A 16,293-nucleotide genomic window follows, 5' to 3' on the forward strand; every position below is an offset into this window, starting at 1 on the left:
ACTAACCCTAAAACAGCTGTCTAAAGTGATTTTATTTAACTCTAGGCTTGGGCATTTCACACACGTATTTGTGGATGAAGCAGGACAGGCAAGTGAACCAGAATGCTTGATTCCACTTGGGTTGATTTCAGAAGTTAATGGACAGGTATGTATTTAGTGTATGTATGTTTTTTAAAAAGGGTTTTAGGCTTGCTTTTTTCACTTCCAGTAACAACCTCATATTTCTAATGTGATCACTTCATGGCTAGTGATAGGATAAGTTGCTATTTCCAGGAAATGATCTTGCAGTTCTGGGAACTTGTATTAGAGCTTGTTAAGTGTATTGTATTGTATTATGTTGTAAATACATGTTGCCACTTAATTTGAAGTTCTTAAGTTTTAAACATATGCTCTAATTTTCAGCATTTTCTACTCTTAAGTAATAGTTTTGAGTACTTTTCATAATAAATACTATCTTGCTAAAACATATTTGTTCTTTGAGTGCTTGCTCATGGTGATTCCATTCTAGGTATGCGCGTGCCCGCGTGCGTGGTCGTCGGAGATTTTGCCTTAGCGGTATCCATACGGCCAGCTCTGGTGCCCCCTTGAGTGCCACGCTCATGCATCGGTATTTCAGGCACCGCTGGTCCTATGCCCTCTCAGTTCCTTCTTACCGCCCAGGGTGGTTAGTCGGAGCGCCTTTCCTCGCATAGCAAGGGCTAGCAGTTTCATCTCTTCTGACTTTGAGCTTTAGGGCCTTGTAAATAGTTTGTTATAGTAGTTAGTGTTAAGTAGTTGTTAGAAGTTAGAGTCCCAGTGGGGACTTTGCCCCAGGCAGGGCGTGCCCCGGTCTCCGGGGTTTAAGCCCTGTGCGGACTGTAACAGGCCTATCCTTGTAAGTGACCTCCACAGCAGCTGCCTCAAGTGCTTGGGGGAATCACATGTGAAGGACAAGTGTCATATTTGTAAAAATTTTCGACACAGGACTCAGAAAAAATGGGATACTCGTTTGGAGCTCTCCTCATGGAGGCTGCCCTTTGTCCAGCTTCTGAGCCGTCCCACCAAGACTCACCTAGTACCTTGCCCTCGGTGCGCAGCGCAGCCCCAGCACCGAACTTACCCCTTAAAGGATCCATCACTGACTCCTGGGAGTGGTAGGGGACCCAAACTCGTGGCAGCATCAACATCTTCCCAACCTCCCCTGGCACTGAGAGAGCAAATGCCTCCACCATCACCGCAGGAAATGGCAAAGGCTCCCCACGAGGGCAAGCTATCCGCTAAGACCCCTCAGGGGGCAATGGAGCACCACCAATCCCCTGAGACAAGGCAGTGCTCTCCTCTGTGTCACAGATCTCCGGAGTCGCAGCTCAGATCCTCTGGGGTTCGCCCTCTGTCTCCAGCACCACAATCGTGATCCCCGCCATCTCAACGTGGATTGCCTAAGGGGAGGCACTGGTCTCCATATTGCCGGCACCGTTCATCTTCCCGCCAGTCGTCCTCTCGGCGCAGATCTCAGTCGCCAGCCCTGTGGGAGTGCTCCCTGTCACAACTCCGGTCCCCTCGATACCGACACCGATACTCTCACTTCAGGCACTGGTCTCCAGCAACAGTCAGCAGGCACGCGGGCGTAGATGGCCCACAGTGGTCACTAGAAGGGGACTCCTCCGGCACAGAAGGGCAGTTCAACCCCTCGCCCAGAATCCACCAGCGCGATTGGGCTCCCGAGGCTGTCTCAACATCGGCGCCACCTTGGCAGCACGGCCAGTGGCCAGCGCAGTAGCCTTATTGGAGTGCATGGGGCATGCCGGTCATGACGATGCCCCCTTTGCACCAGTCATCTGCCACTGCCTCAGAGCAACAGTTGGCAGTACCGACGGCACTGGACTCAGTGCATGAGTCGTACTCAGAGGTTGGGGTAGAGGTGGCTGCACCCACCCCTAAACCTCCCCTAGTGGTACAGTCGTCATCTTATCCCTGGACCAGGCGGTCGAGGGATACTTGAGGACCCGCCTGACAACTTTAAAGAACACCAGGCCCTGCTTCGACGGATGGCTGAGAACTTAGGCCTAGAGGTGGAAGAGATGGCTGAGCAGGCAGACACCTTGTTCAACATCTTCTCAGCCTCTACCCTGGCCCATATTGCACTATCAGGGCATGATGGAGGTCCTCAAAATTGCCATGGCCCTCTGGCAAACCCCATCTTCCAGTCGTCCCACCTCCAAAAGGGCCAAAAAGAAGTACTTTGTCTTGGCCAGAGTGTTCGAGTATCTTTTATACCTACCCACCTCCGGGCTCACTGGTTGTCTCTGCAGCCAACAAAAAAGACAAGCAAGGGGACACCAGCTCAACTCCCAAAAATAAAGAGGCCAAAAGACTCGAACTTTTGGGGAGAAAAACTTATTCCACTGCAAGTCTTCAGTTCCGGATGGTGAACCATCAGGTCCTCTTGGGCAGATACAATTTTACTTTATGGGACTCCCTCCATGAGTTCAAAGAGTCCCTCCTGCAGAGTTTGGCTAAGAATTCGGCACCCTGGTGGAGGAAGGCACCATAGTGGTTAGGTGCTCTCTCCAAATGGTGTGGGATGCGGCAGGCATGGTGGCTAGGCTGGTCGCAACGGTGGCGGTTATGAGGCGCAGCTCCTGGCTTCAGAGCACCGCCTTTTCCCACAAGATGCAGACCTCGATCCAGGACCGCCCATTCAATGGGAATGGTCTCTCTTCTCTGAACAAACGGATGCAAGGCTGCATGGGTTGAAGGACACTCGGGCCACCCGTCACTCGCTGGGCATGTATACACTGCAGTCTGTATGGAAGCAGTTCTGGCCACCCCCCGCCGCCCAGGCCTTGGCAGCCTCGTCAGGGTCTGCTAGGAGAAAGGATAGAGACACAAGTTTTATCATCGCCGCCCTTCCTCCTGCCACTCACCCGCACAGCCCGGCCCAGCGAAGCATCCTGCGGGCCAGAAGCACTCATTTTGAAGGTGCGCTCAAGAGCAACACCCCCGTCAGTTCCCCAGATCCACCCTGTCCTTTCCTTCGTCTTCGTCCCTACCATTCGGCCGGGGTGTGGGTCACCTTGGACCGCTGGATGCTGGACATCATAACTCAGGGCTATACCCTTCTTTCCAAAGCCTCATGCATCAGATGAGAGCAGACTACACATCCTGGAGGTCTGGAGGGCACTGGCCTTCTATATAGATAGAACAAGGCTGTTCCATAAGTCAACGCAGTTGTTCGTTGCAGTGGCAGACAGAATGAAAGGTCGCCCAGTGTCTGCTCAGAGGATTTCATCCTGGATCACGGCCAGCATCCGCTACTGCTATGAGCTGGCAAAAGTGCCTCCACCGGTGATCATGATGGCATACTCGACTAGGACACAAGCGTCGTCAGTGGCTTTCCTGGCACAGGTAGCAATCCAATAAATCTGTAGGGCCGCTACCTGGTTGTCTGTCCATATGTTCACGTCTCATTTTGTGCTTACCCAGCAAGCTCGAGATGACACTGGCTTTGGCAGAGCAGTGCTGCAAGATACAAGACCATGAACTCTGAGCCCATCTCCATTGATACTGCTTGTGAGTCATCTAGAATCGAATCGACATGAGCAAGCACTAGAAGAAGAAAAAACAGTTACCCACCCTTTTTGTAACTGTTCTTAGAGATGTGTTGCTCATTTCCATTCCATTACCCACCCTCCTGCCCCTCTGTTGGAGTTGTCGGCAAGAAGGAACAGAGAGGGCGTAGGGCCGGTGGCACCTGATATACCGACGCCTGAGCATGGCACTCAAGGGGGTGCCACAGCTGGCCCTACGGATACCGCTAAAGCAAAACTCTCCAACGACCACGTACATGGGCGCGTGCACATCTAGAATGGAATGGACATGAGCAACACATCTCAAAGAACAGTTACGAAAAAGGTGGGTAACCATTTTTTTTCAGGTGCAAATAACTATGTTGTATCATATTTTTTCTTTAAAAGAATAAAAACCTTGTAGATTTGTGCAATAAAGTCAGCCATCAAGTTAATCATTACTTTGCACCTTCCTTCCACCCACTGAATAGTGTTAGACATTTGAGAAAGAATGTCTATGGTATTGTAACAGCAATTGATTTTTTTTTTAACTCTGTTTAAAAAAAAAAAAAAAAAAAAAAAAAGTATTCATCTAACTTTGTGTCAATTCTAATACAGAAGAGGGTTTTTACTGCTTCTGCAGATAGTGCTTGCTGGAGATCCAATGCAGTTAGGACCAGTAATAAAATCTACACTTGCAATGGCTTATGGATTAAATATATCCATGCTGGAAAGACTAATGTCACGATCTCTGTATCAGAGAAATGAGGATACTTTTGGTGTTTATGGATCGTACAATCCTCTGTTGGTAAGTTAAACTGCAGTTTTCTTACTATTATTTTAAAAAAAAAAAAAAAAAAAAAAAGTGAACTGCCCTAAGAAGAAAAAATGTGTGGATGGCGGAGCGGGGGTGTTTCACCTGTCTTATTCCTTTCTTTATACATCAGAAAGCAACACCAAGTTTGGTCTTCTGTGGTTTTGTTGGAAGATTTGAAGATTTCAAGTGTGTATTATGAGTTTTTTCTTGTACCTTATTTATTAAAGATTTAACATGTCTACCCCTTCAAAGATGGCTTTTTCCCTCAACTATGTGTTTAGACAGTGAGTAATATAAATATTAGGGGGGGGAAAACAAAATGCTTAACATTGACTTAAAATCCCTTCTCTTTCCCATTATCCACCTTTCAGGGCTTGTCTCAATGAACACTTAGTTGTGGCAAGCTGGGATGTAAATCTACCCCGCAGTAGCCTGCTGTGCACTGTGTGCATGTGAAACTGCTGCTGCTCACTAAAAGTTCTTCTTTGAATGATTGCACATTCCATTCATGTGCCCGCCCAGGGATCCCAAATAGTGATCACCATACACGCTCCCTTTTGTGCCTTGGCAAGGGACACATTAGGAGGGGTGCAATATCTGCCGTTTGCTCAAGAAAAGAACGCAGATTTCCAGAGATATGTGCCTGTTCTGCGCCTCATGGAGCATATGATAAGGACTGCTTCAGTCCCAAGGCCCTTAAGCAAACACCCTGCCACTCTTGTGCAGACCGCTGCTGTGGTTGTCTCTGACAGACCTCTGGACTTGGAGAATCTTCTCCACGGAGAAAGAAGGGTTAGCTTTCCTCTCAGGGGCTTACCCAAAAGAGGGGACATAACCGATCAAAACCCCTTGAAGTTGAAGAAATATCCTATTCAAAAAAGGACTCAGAACATCATTGGGACTCTTTAGGTACTCATGGTGGAGCTGGGCCGTTGACCCATGTCCCCCTGATACCATGGATATCTGTACTATGCCGTCAACTCCGGTACCGTCATCAGGACAGCCAGTGGATGCTGTTTCAGTACTGACAACCTTGCAAGCTTATGAGGCAGCAAAGGATTTGTTATGCATCTCCATCCCAGGCTCTCCTGTGAAGCAGGAATCTATTGCACTGGCATTGCTTTTCTTATATCAGGCCCATCTGTCTTCTCAGCTCCTGTGCAGAGACTGTTAGCAGTATCAGTATCTGTTCAAGCTAATAAATATGGCAGGGACTCAGCATGTTTGTACCCTTTTTGGCCTCGGTAAACAGCATGTCGGCACCAGTACATTCTTCAGCCCTGGTACCAGAATGATCGTCAGAGTTGAGTACTGATTTACAGTTGATATTGTGGTACCAACTACAAGGTCTTTCTCTGCACGGATTCATGATGCCATATCTTCGCCATTTCAAGGTGCCACTGCAGTATAGACTACCTTACTTAGGTACTGATGTTGGTCTCTTTATAATGGGCCATAGATAAGTCAGGTTGCCTAGTGGCCCCATCAGTCTTTGCACCTCGAATGACCACTGACTACTCAGATGGCTCTTCGGAGTCTGTCTGGGAATATTCTGGTAATTTACCATCCCCTCCTAGGAGCAGTGAGTCTAGCAAGATGTCTAGGCAGCCTCTGAAGGGCTGCATTGGTTCTGGGAGTGGGACCAATCGTTCATCAGAGAGAGATCCTCAAGGCCTAGTACTTACTGCCTGCCCATGTCTTTTTGCTCACCCTCAGTGGCCTTTTTTGACCCCTTGGGGTGCTTTGTGATTCTCCCCCCCCCCCCCCCCAGATCTCTATTATTTACCAACCTCAGGGCAGACTGTTAGGAACCAGGGCACAAACCCCAAATGGGCTGTGAGTTCTAACTTAGATTTCACCAACCAATATCAAGTGGACACTTCTCAGGTATTATAATGACCTTAACATGGAATCACAGACTGTTCCCTTGGGTACGCTGATCACTCTCGCCACCCAGCCCTTATACCAAGAATCACCACTCTATTCAGGTTACTCACAGTCCCAAAGCACTAGTCACTTACCACAGGTCAGTTGCACCCTAGATTTAACACCAAAGACAATGCTTGTGGCCAATCCTATAATAAGTATATAAAGATTCATGAAATATTAAAAGGAAATTACAAGGTTAAAGCAAGCAAACAGACACATGCATGAATTAGTCTTCAGTTTCAAAAGGCAATATAGACTTCTATAATCAGCACGCTCTATTTGAGCTTTAGGGCTAACTCAGGCTAAGCAGCTGGGGATCTCTTGCTTATGCCTAGATACACCTTGCTGCCACTGCTCCCCCCCCCAAGTCCAAGCAGCATAGAGATACCTAGTTCTTCTTAGAGTGATTGCTCCTGTGTATTCCACAGTAGGTTTGTGTGCTCGCCACGTGCACCGGAGCCAGAAGTTTTTCCCTTAGCAGTACCCGTAGTGGGGGAGCACTGCTGCGACCCCTGGAGTGGTACCTCTATATTGCGCTATAAGGGCAGCTGCGCACTCCCCCCATCCTCAGTTCCTTCTTGCCGCCAGTGAAGGTAGTTGGAACTTTGTGCTCTAGCTCGGCTGTAGCACTTCTAGCCTTAGTAGTACAACTCTTCTTTGTAGCTTGATTCTCTAGTTAGTTGCCTGGCTCAGGGCATGCCCCATGCCCCAGGCTTCAAGTCGTGCGACTCCTGTCGCAGTTCTATGCCCAGGAGCGATCCACACAGTGTCTTCATTGTCTGGGTGAGACTCACGTAAGTGAGCGTTGTAAAATTTGCAGATTGTTCAAACCGAGAACGAAACGTGAAAGGGATATCCGTTTCCGGGCCCTACTAATGGAGTAGGCATTGGCCCCGGCACCGACGTGCTGACCTGACTTGGTGCCGAGCGCGTCGTCGGTGCGGAGCGACGTCCCATCAACCAGTCAGCACCACTCCCCCGCTAAGAAGCAAGGGAAGACTCAGCGGCGCCAAGAGAAGGACAGGGATGAGGCCACACCTGAGTTGGGCAGCCCACAATCCCCCTCGGGACCCAGACCTCCGACTTCTGCTGAGCAGAGTAGTCCAGTCCCGTCCACGCGTGCCTCTCCTGCGATGAGAATACCGTCGACACCGGAGGCAGCTCAGGCAACGTGTGACGTCCTCGCCCTTTTGGTGCCAGGCGCGCCGCCCGAGACAGGCCCTCGCTCCCGAGGGAAGCTGCCGCTTGGAGCTCATCAACCCTCCCCGGTCCAGCATAGCTCCCGCTCTGAGGATGAGGCACCTACCCAGGCGAGGCCATCTCGTAGCCCGCGTCAGACCCCCACGCCGTCAGCCTCTTCGCCTGAGAGGGAGTCCCGAGCGTCCTCCCCTACCCAGAGGGGTTGCAGGCACCAAGACAAGAGGCGGTGACGCTCCTCTTCCTACCGGAGCTATAGGAGCAGGTCTCGACGACATCGGGACCGACGCTCACATTCGAGTGCTCGCTCCAACAGACGTCGTTCGCGAAGCACCCCTCGGCCGGCACCATGGCGTCGTAGCCATGGTCGCCATGGGGACTCTGGACGCAGTACCTCTGACGGGAACAGGTCTTCCTCATCAAGATCTAAATCTCGAGGCAGGCGCCGTGAACGCTCCCGTCGCTCGTACAGCACCGTGCACTCTTCAGCGACTTCGGCTTCGGCACCCAGCTGCCCATCCCCGAGCCGCAACGTACCGCATGATCAGGTGGCTCCGCTAGGTCCCCAAGTGGGGCACTAGCAAGGGGCACTCTGGCCTGGCAAGGGCAGTGGTGTCAGTGAGCGCCTTGGCTCCAACTGCCGGCACCGGCGAGACCCCGTTCGGTAGCAGGTGCATCGCAGTTGCATTCGATGTTCCCATCTCGGCACCGTGACAAGGTACTGGGCACCGAGACAACGGCACCGTACCCAGGCTCGGACTTGGGGGTCGAACCACCGGCACCGCCTTATGCCCTGGGGGCAGATCCGGTCCCGGCACCGGAAGAATCTATTGCGGTGCCACCCACCTGCCTTGCAGGAGGATTTTAAAGCTCACCAGGAGCTCCTTAGGTGGGTTGTCTCGAATCTCCAGCTCCAGGCTGAGGAGATGGAGGAGCTGTCGGACACTTTGTTCAACGTCTTGTCCTCCTCGGCACCGGGCCGTGTGGCCCTACCTCTCCACCAAGGGGTGGCCAATATTTCAACTTCGCTTTGGCAAGCCCCTGCGTCCTTGGCGCCTATTTCTAAAAAGGCGGAGAGAAAATACTTTGTGCCAGCAAAGGGGCACGAATATTTGTATTCTCACCTGGCCCCGAATTCTCTGGTGGTGGAGTCGGTAAACCACCGAGAGAGGAATGGCCAACCCGCGCCCACTCCCAAGGATAAAGACGCCAGGAGATTGGATACCTTTGGCAGGAAGGTTTATTCATCGGCGAGCTTCCAGCTCAGGGTGGCAAATCACCAAGCCCTCCTCAGGAGATATAATTTTAACTTTGTGGGGGTCTCTGCCAAAATTTGAACCTCTTCTTCAGGAAAAGGATAAGAAGGAGTTCAGAGCTTTGGTCGACGAAGGCGCAGCGGAGGCAAAAGTGGCCCTCCAAGCAGCTTCGGACGTGGCAGATACAGCAGCCCGTTCGATGGCCTCCGCTGTTGCCATGCGCAGGGCATCGTGGCTCACGCTGTCAGGACTGTCTACGGAGTCCCAGTCCCTCATGCAGGACTTGCCTTTCGACGGGAAGGCCCCATTTGCGGATCAGACAAACACCTGTCTACACGGGATGAAGGATTCCCGCACCACCCTGCAAATCCTGGGCCTATATGTCCCACCGACTAAGGACAAACCCAGGCCACAGACCTCGGTTCCTCGGCTAGAGGCAGATATGAGCCCCCGCCTCCCCGAGGGAGCAGAGACACAGGTCCCAGCATCAGTCCCTCTCGGCCCCTCGATCTGGGCCCCCCAAGGGCAAGAGGCAGGGGAAGAGACGCTTTGGACTTTTTGCAGGGGGGCCACTGGGCCTGTTGCCAGGGAAGCCCCCCAGTTAATAAAGTTTGTGTTCTGCAACAGTTTATCTGCCTTCCGAGTGCAATGGTCCCATATAACGTCGGACCAATGGGTCCTCGGCACCATTTCCAAGGGCTACATGTTGCAGTTCGCTTCGCCCCCGCCCCCACCCCTGGAGGTTCCCAGGGATCCGGAGCACGTACTCCTGCTAGACCAGGAAGTGACGTACCTTCTCATCCTGGGCGCGGTGGAGAAAGTACCTCGGGAATTCCAGGGCAAGGGTTTTTACTCCTGGTATTTCCTGATCTTGAAGGCAAAGGGCGGGCTCAGGCCCATCCTCGACCTGCAGAACCTCAACCAGTTTATGGTCCATTACAAGTTCCGTATGGTGTCTCTGGCCTCTATTATTCCATCCCTAGACCCGGGGGATTGGTTCGCAGCCCTGGATCTCCAGGATGCGTATTTTCACATCCATATTTTCGAGGGTCACAGGCGCTTCCTCCACTTCCTGGTAGGGCGGGACCACTACCAGTTCACGGTCCTCCCCTTTGGCCTCTCCACGGCCTCCAGGGTTTTTACCTAATGCATGGCAGTAGTGACAGCCCACCTCAGGAGGAACGGGCTGCAAATTTTCCCCTACCTGGACGACTGGCTGCTCAAGGGCAAGTCTCGTTCCCAGGTGCAGGCCCAGATGAAATTCTTACTGGCCACATGCGAGAGTCTAGGCCTAGTGGTAAACGAGGACAAGTCCATGTTCGCGCCGGTTCAGCGCATACACTTCATAGGAGCCCTGTTAGACTCGGTGGTGGCCACGGCCTCTCTCCCCCGGGACAGGTTCGAGGCGCTCACAAGTCTCATAGCCTCAGTCACGGCCTTCCCCGTGATGACGGCAAGGGTGTGCCTTCAAATCTTAGGCCACATGGCAGCATGCACCTCCGTGGTGCAACATGCCAGACTCAGAATGAGGCCCCTCCAACTCTGGTTGGCCTCCCAATATTCCCAAGCCAGGGATGGTCTGGACAAGGTTGTCATGTTACCCCCCCCCCCCCCCCACGTAGTGGCCAGTCTGCAATGGTGATCCCTCCCGGCCAACATGTTACAAGGGATCCCATTCCGAGAGACCCCTCCCTCACTAGATCTGGTGTCGGACACCTCAGACCTGGGGTGGGGAGCCCATGCGGGGAACTTCCAAACCCAGGGCAGATGGTCGACCTCGGAATTGTCCCTGCACATAAACGTCAGGGAGCTCAGGGTGGTGCGCCTGGCGTGCATAGCCTTCAGCCTACACCTAGGGGGGAAGATGGTCAGAGTCCTTACGGACAATACGGCCGCGATGTATTACATCAACGGGCAAGGGGGCACGCGCTCCTCGGCCTTGTGCCAGGAAGCCCTGGACCTATGGGAATTCTGCAGAGCCCACGATATTTCTCTGAGGGCTTTTCTCCTACCCGGCACGCGCAATAGGTGAGCCGATCACCTCAGCAGGGTCTTCTCCCACCAGTACGAGTGGTCACTCCACTGGGAGGTTGCAAGGCAACTCTTCCGAGAGTGGGGAGCTCCCCAGGTAGATCTCTTCGCTACCGCCCAGAATCATCTCTGCCCCCAGTTCTGCTCCAGGGCAGGGGCAGAAAAGGGGGGCCATCTTGGACGCATTCCTCCTCCGGTGGTCCAGCCAGCTGTTCTATGCCTTTCCACCGTTTCCACTGATAGGCAAGGTCCTTCAGAAGATAAAGGCAGACAGGTCGAGGGTCATACTCATAGCCCCGGATTGGGCCCACCGGTATTGGTACGGGACCCTCCTGCAACTGTTAGCGGCCCCCCCATGGAGGCTGCCGCTTTGCCCGGATCTCCTCTCCTAGGAGAGGGGATGCCTCTTCCATCCCAACCTAGCCGCGCTTCACTTGACAGCGTGCCTGCTGCATGGTTAAACGAGGAGGAGGGAAGGTGTTCACAGGATGTCCGGCGTATTCTACTGTAGAGCAGAAAGCTGTCTACTCGACGGACCTACCTGGCCAAATGGTTTAGGTTTTCTAGATGGGCGGGAGAGCGGGGCTCTTCCCCGTCATCTGCATCCCTCCAACTTATTCTAGATTACCTCCTGTCCCTTAGGATCCAAGGCCTGGCTCCGGCCTCCGTCAGGGTACGCTTAGCGGCCATTTCAGCTTTTCACCCTCCGGTGCAAGGTCACTCGGTTTTTTTCCCATGAGATGACCTCCCGTTTTTTGAAGGGGCTGGACCATACGTTCCCGTACACCAGGGCCCCGGTCCCGCAATGGGATCTGAACCTAGTGCTATCCCGCCTCATGGGCCCTCCCTTTGAGCCCCTGGCCACCTGTTCTTGGTCCCTCCTCTTCTGGAAAGTGGCTTTCTTGGTGGCTATCACCTCAGCCCGTCGGGGCTCGGAGCTTAGGGCCCTGACCTCGGAACCCCCATATACAGTCTTCCATAAGGATAAGGTCCAGCTTCGCCCACACCCGGCGTTTCTCCCCAAGGTGGTCTCCGCCTTCCATATGGAACAGGACATCTTCCTACCGGTACTCTGTCCTAAGCCCCATTCCTCCAGCGAGGTATGCCCCCTACACATGCTAGACGTACGTAGGGCGCTGGCCTTTTATCTGGACCGGACCAGGCCGTTCAGGAAATCCTCGCAACTGTTCATTGCGTTGGCCGAGCATATGAGAGGGCAACCGGTCTCCACCCAGCGCCTTTCCCGCTGGATCACCTCGTGCATAAGCACGTGTTATGACTTGGCAGGGGTTCCCCTGCCACCTATCGTAAAGGCCCATTCCATGAGAGCGCAGGCCTCGTCGGCCGCCTGTGTAGCCCACGTCCCTATCCAGGACATATGTAGGACTGCCACGTGGTCCTCTGTCCACACCTTTTCCTCACACTATGCAATCGTCTCCCAAGCACGGGACGACGCTGGGTTTGGTAGGGCGGTACTCCGTCCCAATAACCTTTAAACTCCTACCCACCTCCGTCAGATATAGCTTGGAGTCACCTACTGTGGAATACACAGGAGCAATCACTCGAAGAAGAAAGGACAGTTACCTTTTCGTAACTGGTGTTCTTCGAGATGTGTTGCTCCTGTCTATTACACACCCCGCCCTCCTTCCCCCTGTCGGAGTTGTCTGGCAAGAAGGAACTGAGGGTGGGGGGAGTGCGCAGCTCCCCTTATAGCGTGATATAGAGGCGCCGCTCCAGGGGTCGCAGTGGTGCTCCCCCACTACGGGTTCTGCTAAGGGAAAAACTTCCGGCACCGGTGCACGTGGCGAGCACGCACACCTACTGTGGAATAGACAGGAGCAACACATCTTGAAGAACGCCAGTTACGGAACAGGTAACTGTCCTTTCCTTCTCTTGGGATTTTTCGCCCCACCTGCCACGTGGTCTGAGCTGCAAACTCAGCCAATGGGAGGAATCCGCTTGCATGACTCATCTTCACAGGGAGGAGAGCAGAACAGTAAAAATCTTTTGTCCTCTTATTGACAGTATGTAGGGAAATTCCAGTTGCAAGTCCCACAATAATCTATCTGGTATCGATGGACCCTTTGGGGAAGGGTGTAATACCTTCTGTTGAAGATCAGCCCTTCACACTAATTAATGTATCTCTCCTGTCTGGTGATTTCCCCACTCACAGTACAACTGCTCAAATATTACCTTTACAATATAGGATATAGATGTTAGAAGTGAGATTAATGCACATAGCTACTCACAAGCATTCAATAAACTCTGAATACCAAACACATACTTATAATTTTAATACCTGTTTTAACAATATTGACACATAGCTGGAATCAGTCTGGCTCATTTATGTAATTGTCAGTGTTCAATTGAGACGTGGGGACCTTGGCATGAGAGGACACCTGGTCTGCCAGTGTCACAGGGGCCCTACTCCATTCTGCAAATTCGATGGCTTTTCTTTTCTAGAGAAATCTCAGACAATTCATTAGTTGTACTTATCTCTTAAGTCAGACCCCACTATCACAATCTAACCATGACTATTAGGCCATATGGCCACAAGTACTTGTGTGACCCAACATGCCTTGCTTCGCCTGTGCATCCTTCGAGTGTGGCTGAACTCAGTTGACTGAAAAGACATCCCTTAGAACACTGGTACAGGTTCTTCCTGCAGCCCTATAGTCTCCAGAGTGGTGGATGGGTCAGAAGAACACATGCAAGGGCGTACCCTTTTCTTGCCCCCTTCAGTTGTTACTGATGCTTCCCTCCTGATAGGGCGGGGTGCTTATCTAGAACAGTTGCAAACCTAAGCGTTATTAATATGGAGAATTGCCTCCTGCTCCATCTGTGTCCACGAATTCTGCACGATTCAGAGGGCTTGCTGTGCTTTTCTGCCTCATGTAAAGAGCTTGTTGATCTAGAAGCTAACCAAATATACAGCCACAATGTACTACCTAAACAGACGGTGACAGCATGATCTGATCAGCTTTGTCAAGAGGTGATAAATCTATGGGACTTTTGCATCAAAGAAGGTGTTGCTCCTATTGCCACGCGCTTACCAAGTTCCCAGAATCAGTTGGCCAATCACCTCAGCAGGAGATTTTCCCAAAATCACAAGTGGTCCCTGAAGAATAGTGTGCTCAGAACCAACGTTCAGGTCTGGGGTATTTCAGCAGTTGACCTATTCACAACAAAAGACAAGAAGTGCCATCAATTCTGTTCTGAGTGGGCCAGAGTCCAGGTTTGCTAACCCAAACCTTTCTCTCAACGTGGGGACTGAGCCTCATGTATGCATTACCCCCATTCTGCTTATCCCACAGATTATTGTCAAAGTAAAACAAGACCATGCCAAGATAATTCTCATAATGCTCTCTTGGTCAAAACAATGCTGGATCTCTGATCTTCACAGTCTCTCGATTCAAACTCCATGTCATCCCTATGTCTATTCTTCCAGGCCTACTGTACCAGCATCCTAGACCTACATTGCACCCAGATCCAAACAGTCTGTACCTCATGATGTGACTGTTGAGTAGTTAGTTCAAACAGAGAGAGAAACTGCTCAGTGGCAGTTCAGGAAATATTGCTTAATAGTAGAGAGCAGTCTACTAGATGCACTCTTTCTTCTTCGAGTGCTTGCTCGTGTCCGTTCCATGCTAAGGGTGTGTGCGTGCTGCAAGGACAGTTGCCGGAGATTTTTCCCTTAGGGGTATCTGTAGGACTGGCTCCTAGTGCCCCCTGGAGTCATGTGCATATGCGCCAGTATAAGGGGTGCCACCAGCTCTGCACCCTTTCAGTTCCTTCTTACTGCCTGTGACGGTTGCTTGGAATGATCCCTCTTGCTCTTGCAAGGCTTCTTTCCCTTGGACTTTATAATATATTATATAGTTTTTGCAGTTAGTGTATATAGTTCTTAGTTAGTGTTAGTGTATATAGTGTGAATAGTGGTCCCTGTCATTGACGGACTTTCATCCCAGGGCCTGGGCATGCCCCAGTCCGCGGGCTTCAAGCCGTGTGCCTCCTGCAGCAAGCCCATGCCAGTGAGTGACCCGCATTCTAGCAGTCTAAAATGCCTCAGGGAAACTCACATTAAGGAGAAGTGCCAGATCTTCAGGAGCTTCAGACGGCACATTCAAAAAGATAGACACATTTGTCTGAAGGCCTTACTCATGGAGGCAGCCCTCAGACTGGCCTCGGAGCCAAGATGATCCAAATCAGCGCCAAGCACTTTGGCTTCCCTGCAAAGCACTCCATCGGCACCATTCTCCATCCCCGGTGCCAGGGAAGAAGCATTAGAAACAGCACACCGAGAGAAGGCGCTCTCCAGTGCCAAAGAGGGACAAGTGGGGAGTGACTAATGCAATGAGACCTGTGCCGGGCCACTTGTCCTCTCTAGAGCCACTGTTGGCTCTGGCGACTCCACCTAGAGTGCCGAGTCCAGTCCACCTCCAATAGCAGGGGTAACTTCACTGTTTCACTCCAAGCAGTGTTGGGAATAAATCAATGGGAACATAGCAATTCTGTATGATGAAAGATTAATGCAAGTAAGCATGCTTTATCTAAAACTGCTGTTTATTAGATTTAATAAAATTAATGCACACACAGACATAAGCAATAGGTTTAGAACATTCCAAATATTTACCTAAAATCTGGAACAGTATTGAGTAATTAACAACAGGTTTGCAGTGGCCAGTTGCTCACTTGCCAAGGAGAAAAGGTATCAGGAAAAACATCTCTCAAGGTGGCTTCAGAGGACTGCTCCAAAATACACCGTGTTAGCTAGTCTTTTATAACTAACTTATAGATCATAGTGACCCCTACTAAAATCATCATTTCCTAACTTTCAATAAACTACTTATCAACACGCATTCCTAACAATCTTAATCATAATAATATTTCTATATCAAAGGCGCCCAAATTCAAGGTTTTCCATCCACTTAATTTCTTTCATTCTCAATTGTTGACTTTTCTTTCCCCTCGTCCCATTCTGATTAGCAGAAACTGCCAGCTAGTTTTTTTGACCTTGCCTCTAAAAGCCTACTTTCAAATTAACCCTTTACTGTGTGGTGTTCTATTTTATTAATTCATGGTGGGTAAATGCACATAATGTGGTTGCAATGAGTTTGATCACATTCTGGGGTACACACACACCTCAAATCCAAGGCAGCAATCTCCCCATCAGTATTCTAGCAAGCCTGTATGCTTGCCATACTGTCTTGAACAACTGTAGTTGTGCTCACACTTGGCTTCCTTTCCCCCCACCCAGCCCCTGCCCATGTAATGAGCTCCTGGAGTGCTTCAGGGACAGATGTCTGTCATTAGTCAACTGTTGGAGAAATGTGTCCATCAATGTTGTGATGCCAGCCATTTCCAATTGGGGAAGGGATGTCAGGCTGAGCCTCCGTGGTATGGTTCCCAGTAAGGATAATTTGTGTGCTTGGTATGTTGTAGAAGATTATTTAAATTGGGGGGGAAGGCCACGTTCTGGGCCTGTTTGTGACAGAAAAGCTTATATTGCAATACT

At 51.1% G+C, this 16,293-nt stretch overlaps 1 protein-coding gene across 1 annotated transcript in view; it reads left to right on the top strand.

Moving 5' to 3' along the window:
- Positions 1-16,293, top strand: part of MOV10L1 (Mov10 like RNA helicase 1) — an 84,349-nt gene that overhangs the window by 51,180 nt on the left and 16,876 nt on the right. Inside the window, exons 20-21 of the mRNA XM_065400713.1 lie at positions 46-145; positions 4,192-4,356. Coding sequence (XP_065256785.1) covers positions 46-145; positions 4,192-4,356 — 265 coding nt within the window. The remainder of the gene's footprint in view (positions 1-45; positions 146-4,191; positions 4,357-16,293) is intronic.

This window comes from Emys orbicularis, chromosome 1, assembly GCF_028017835.1.
Source record: "Emys orbicularis isolate rEmyOrb1 chromosome 1, rEmyOrb1.hap1, whole genome shotgun sequence".
NCBI classification, from domain to species: Eukaryota; Metazoa; Chordata; order Testudines; family Emydidae; genus Emys; species Emys orbicularis.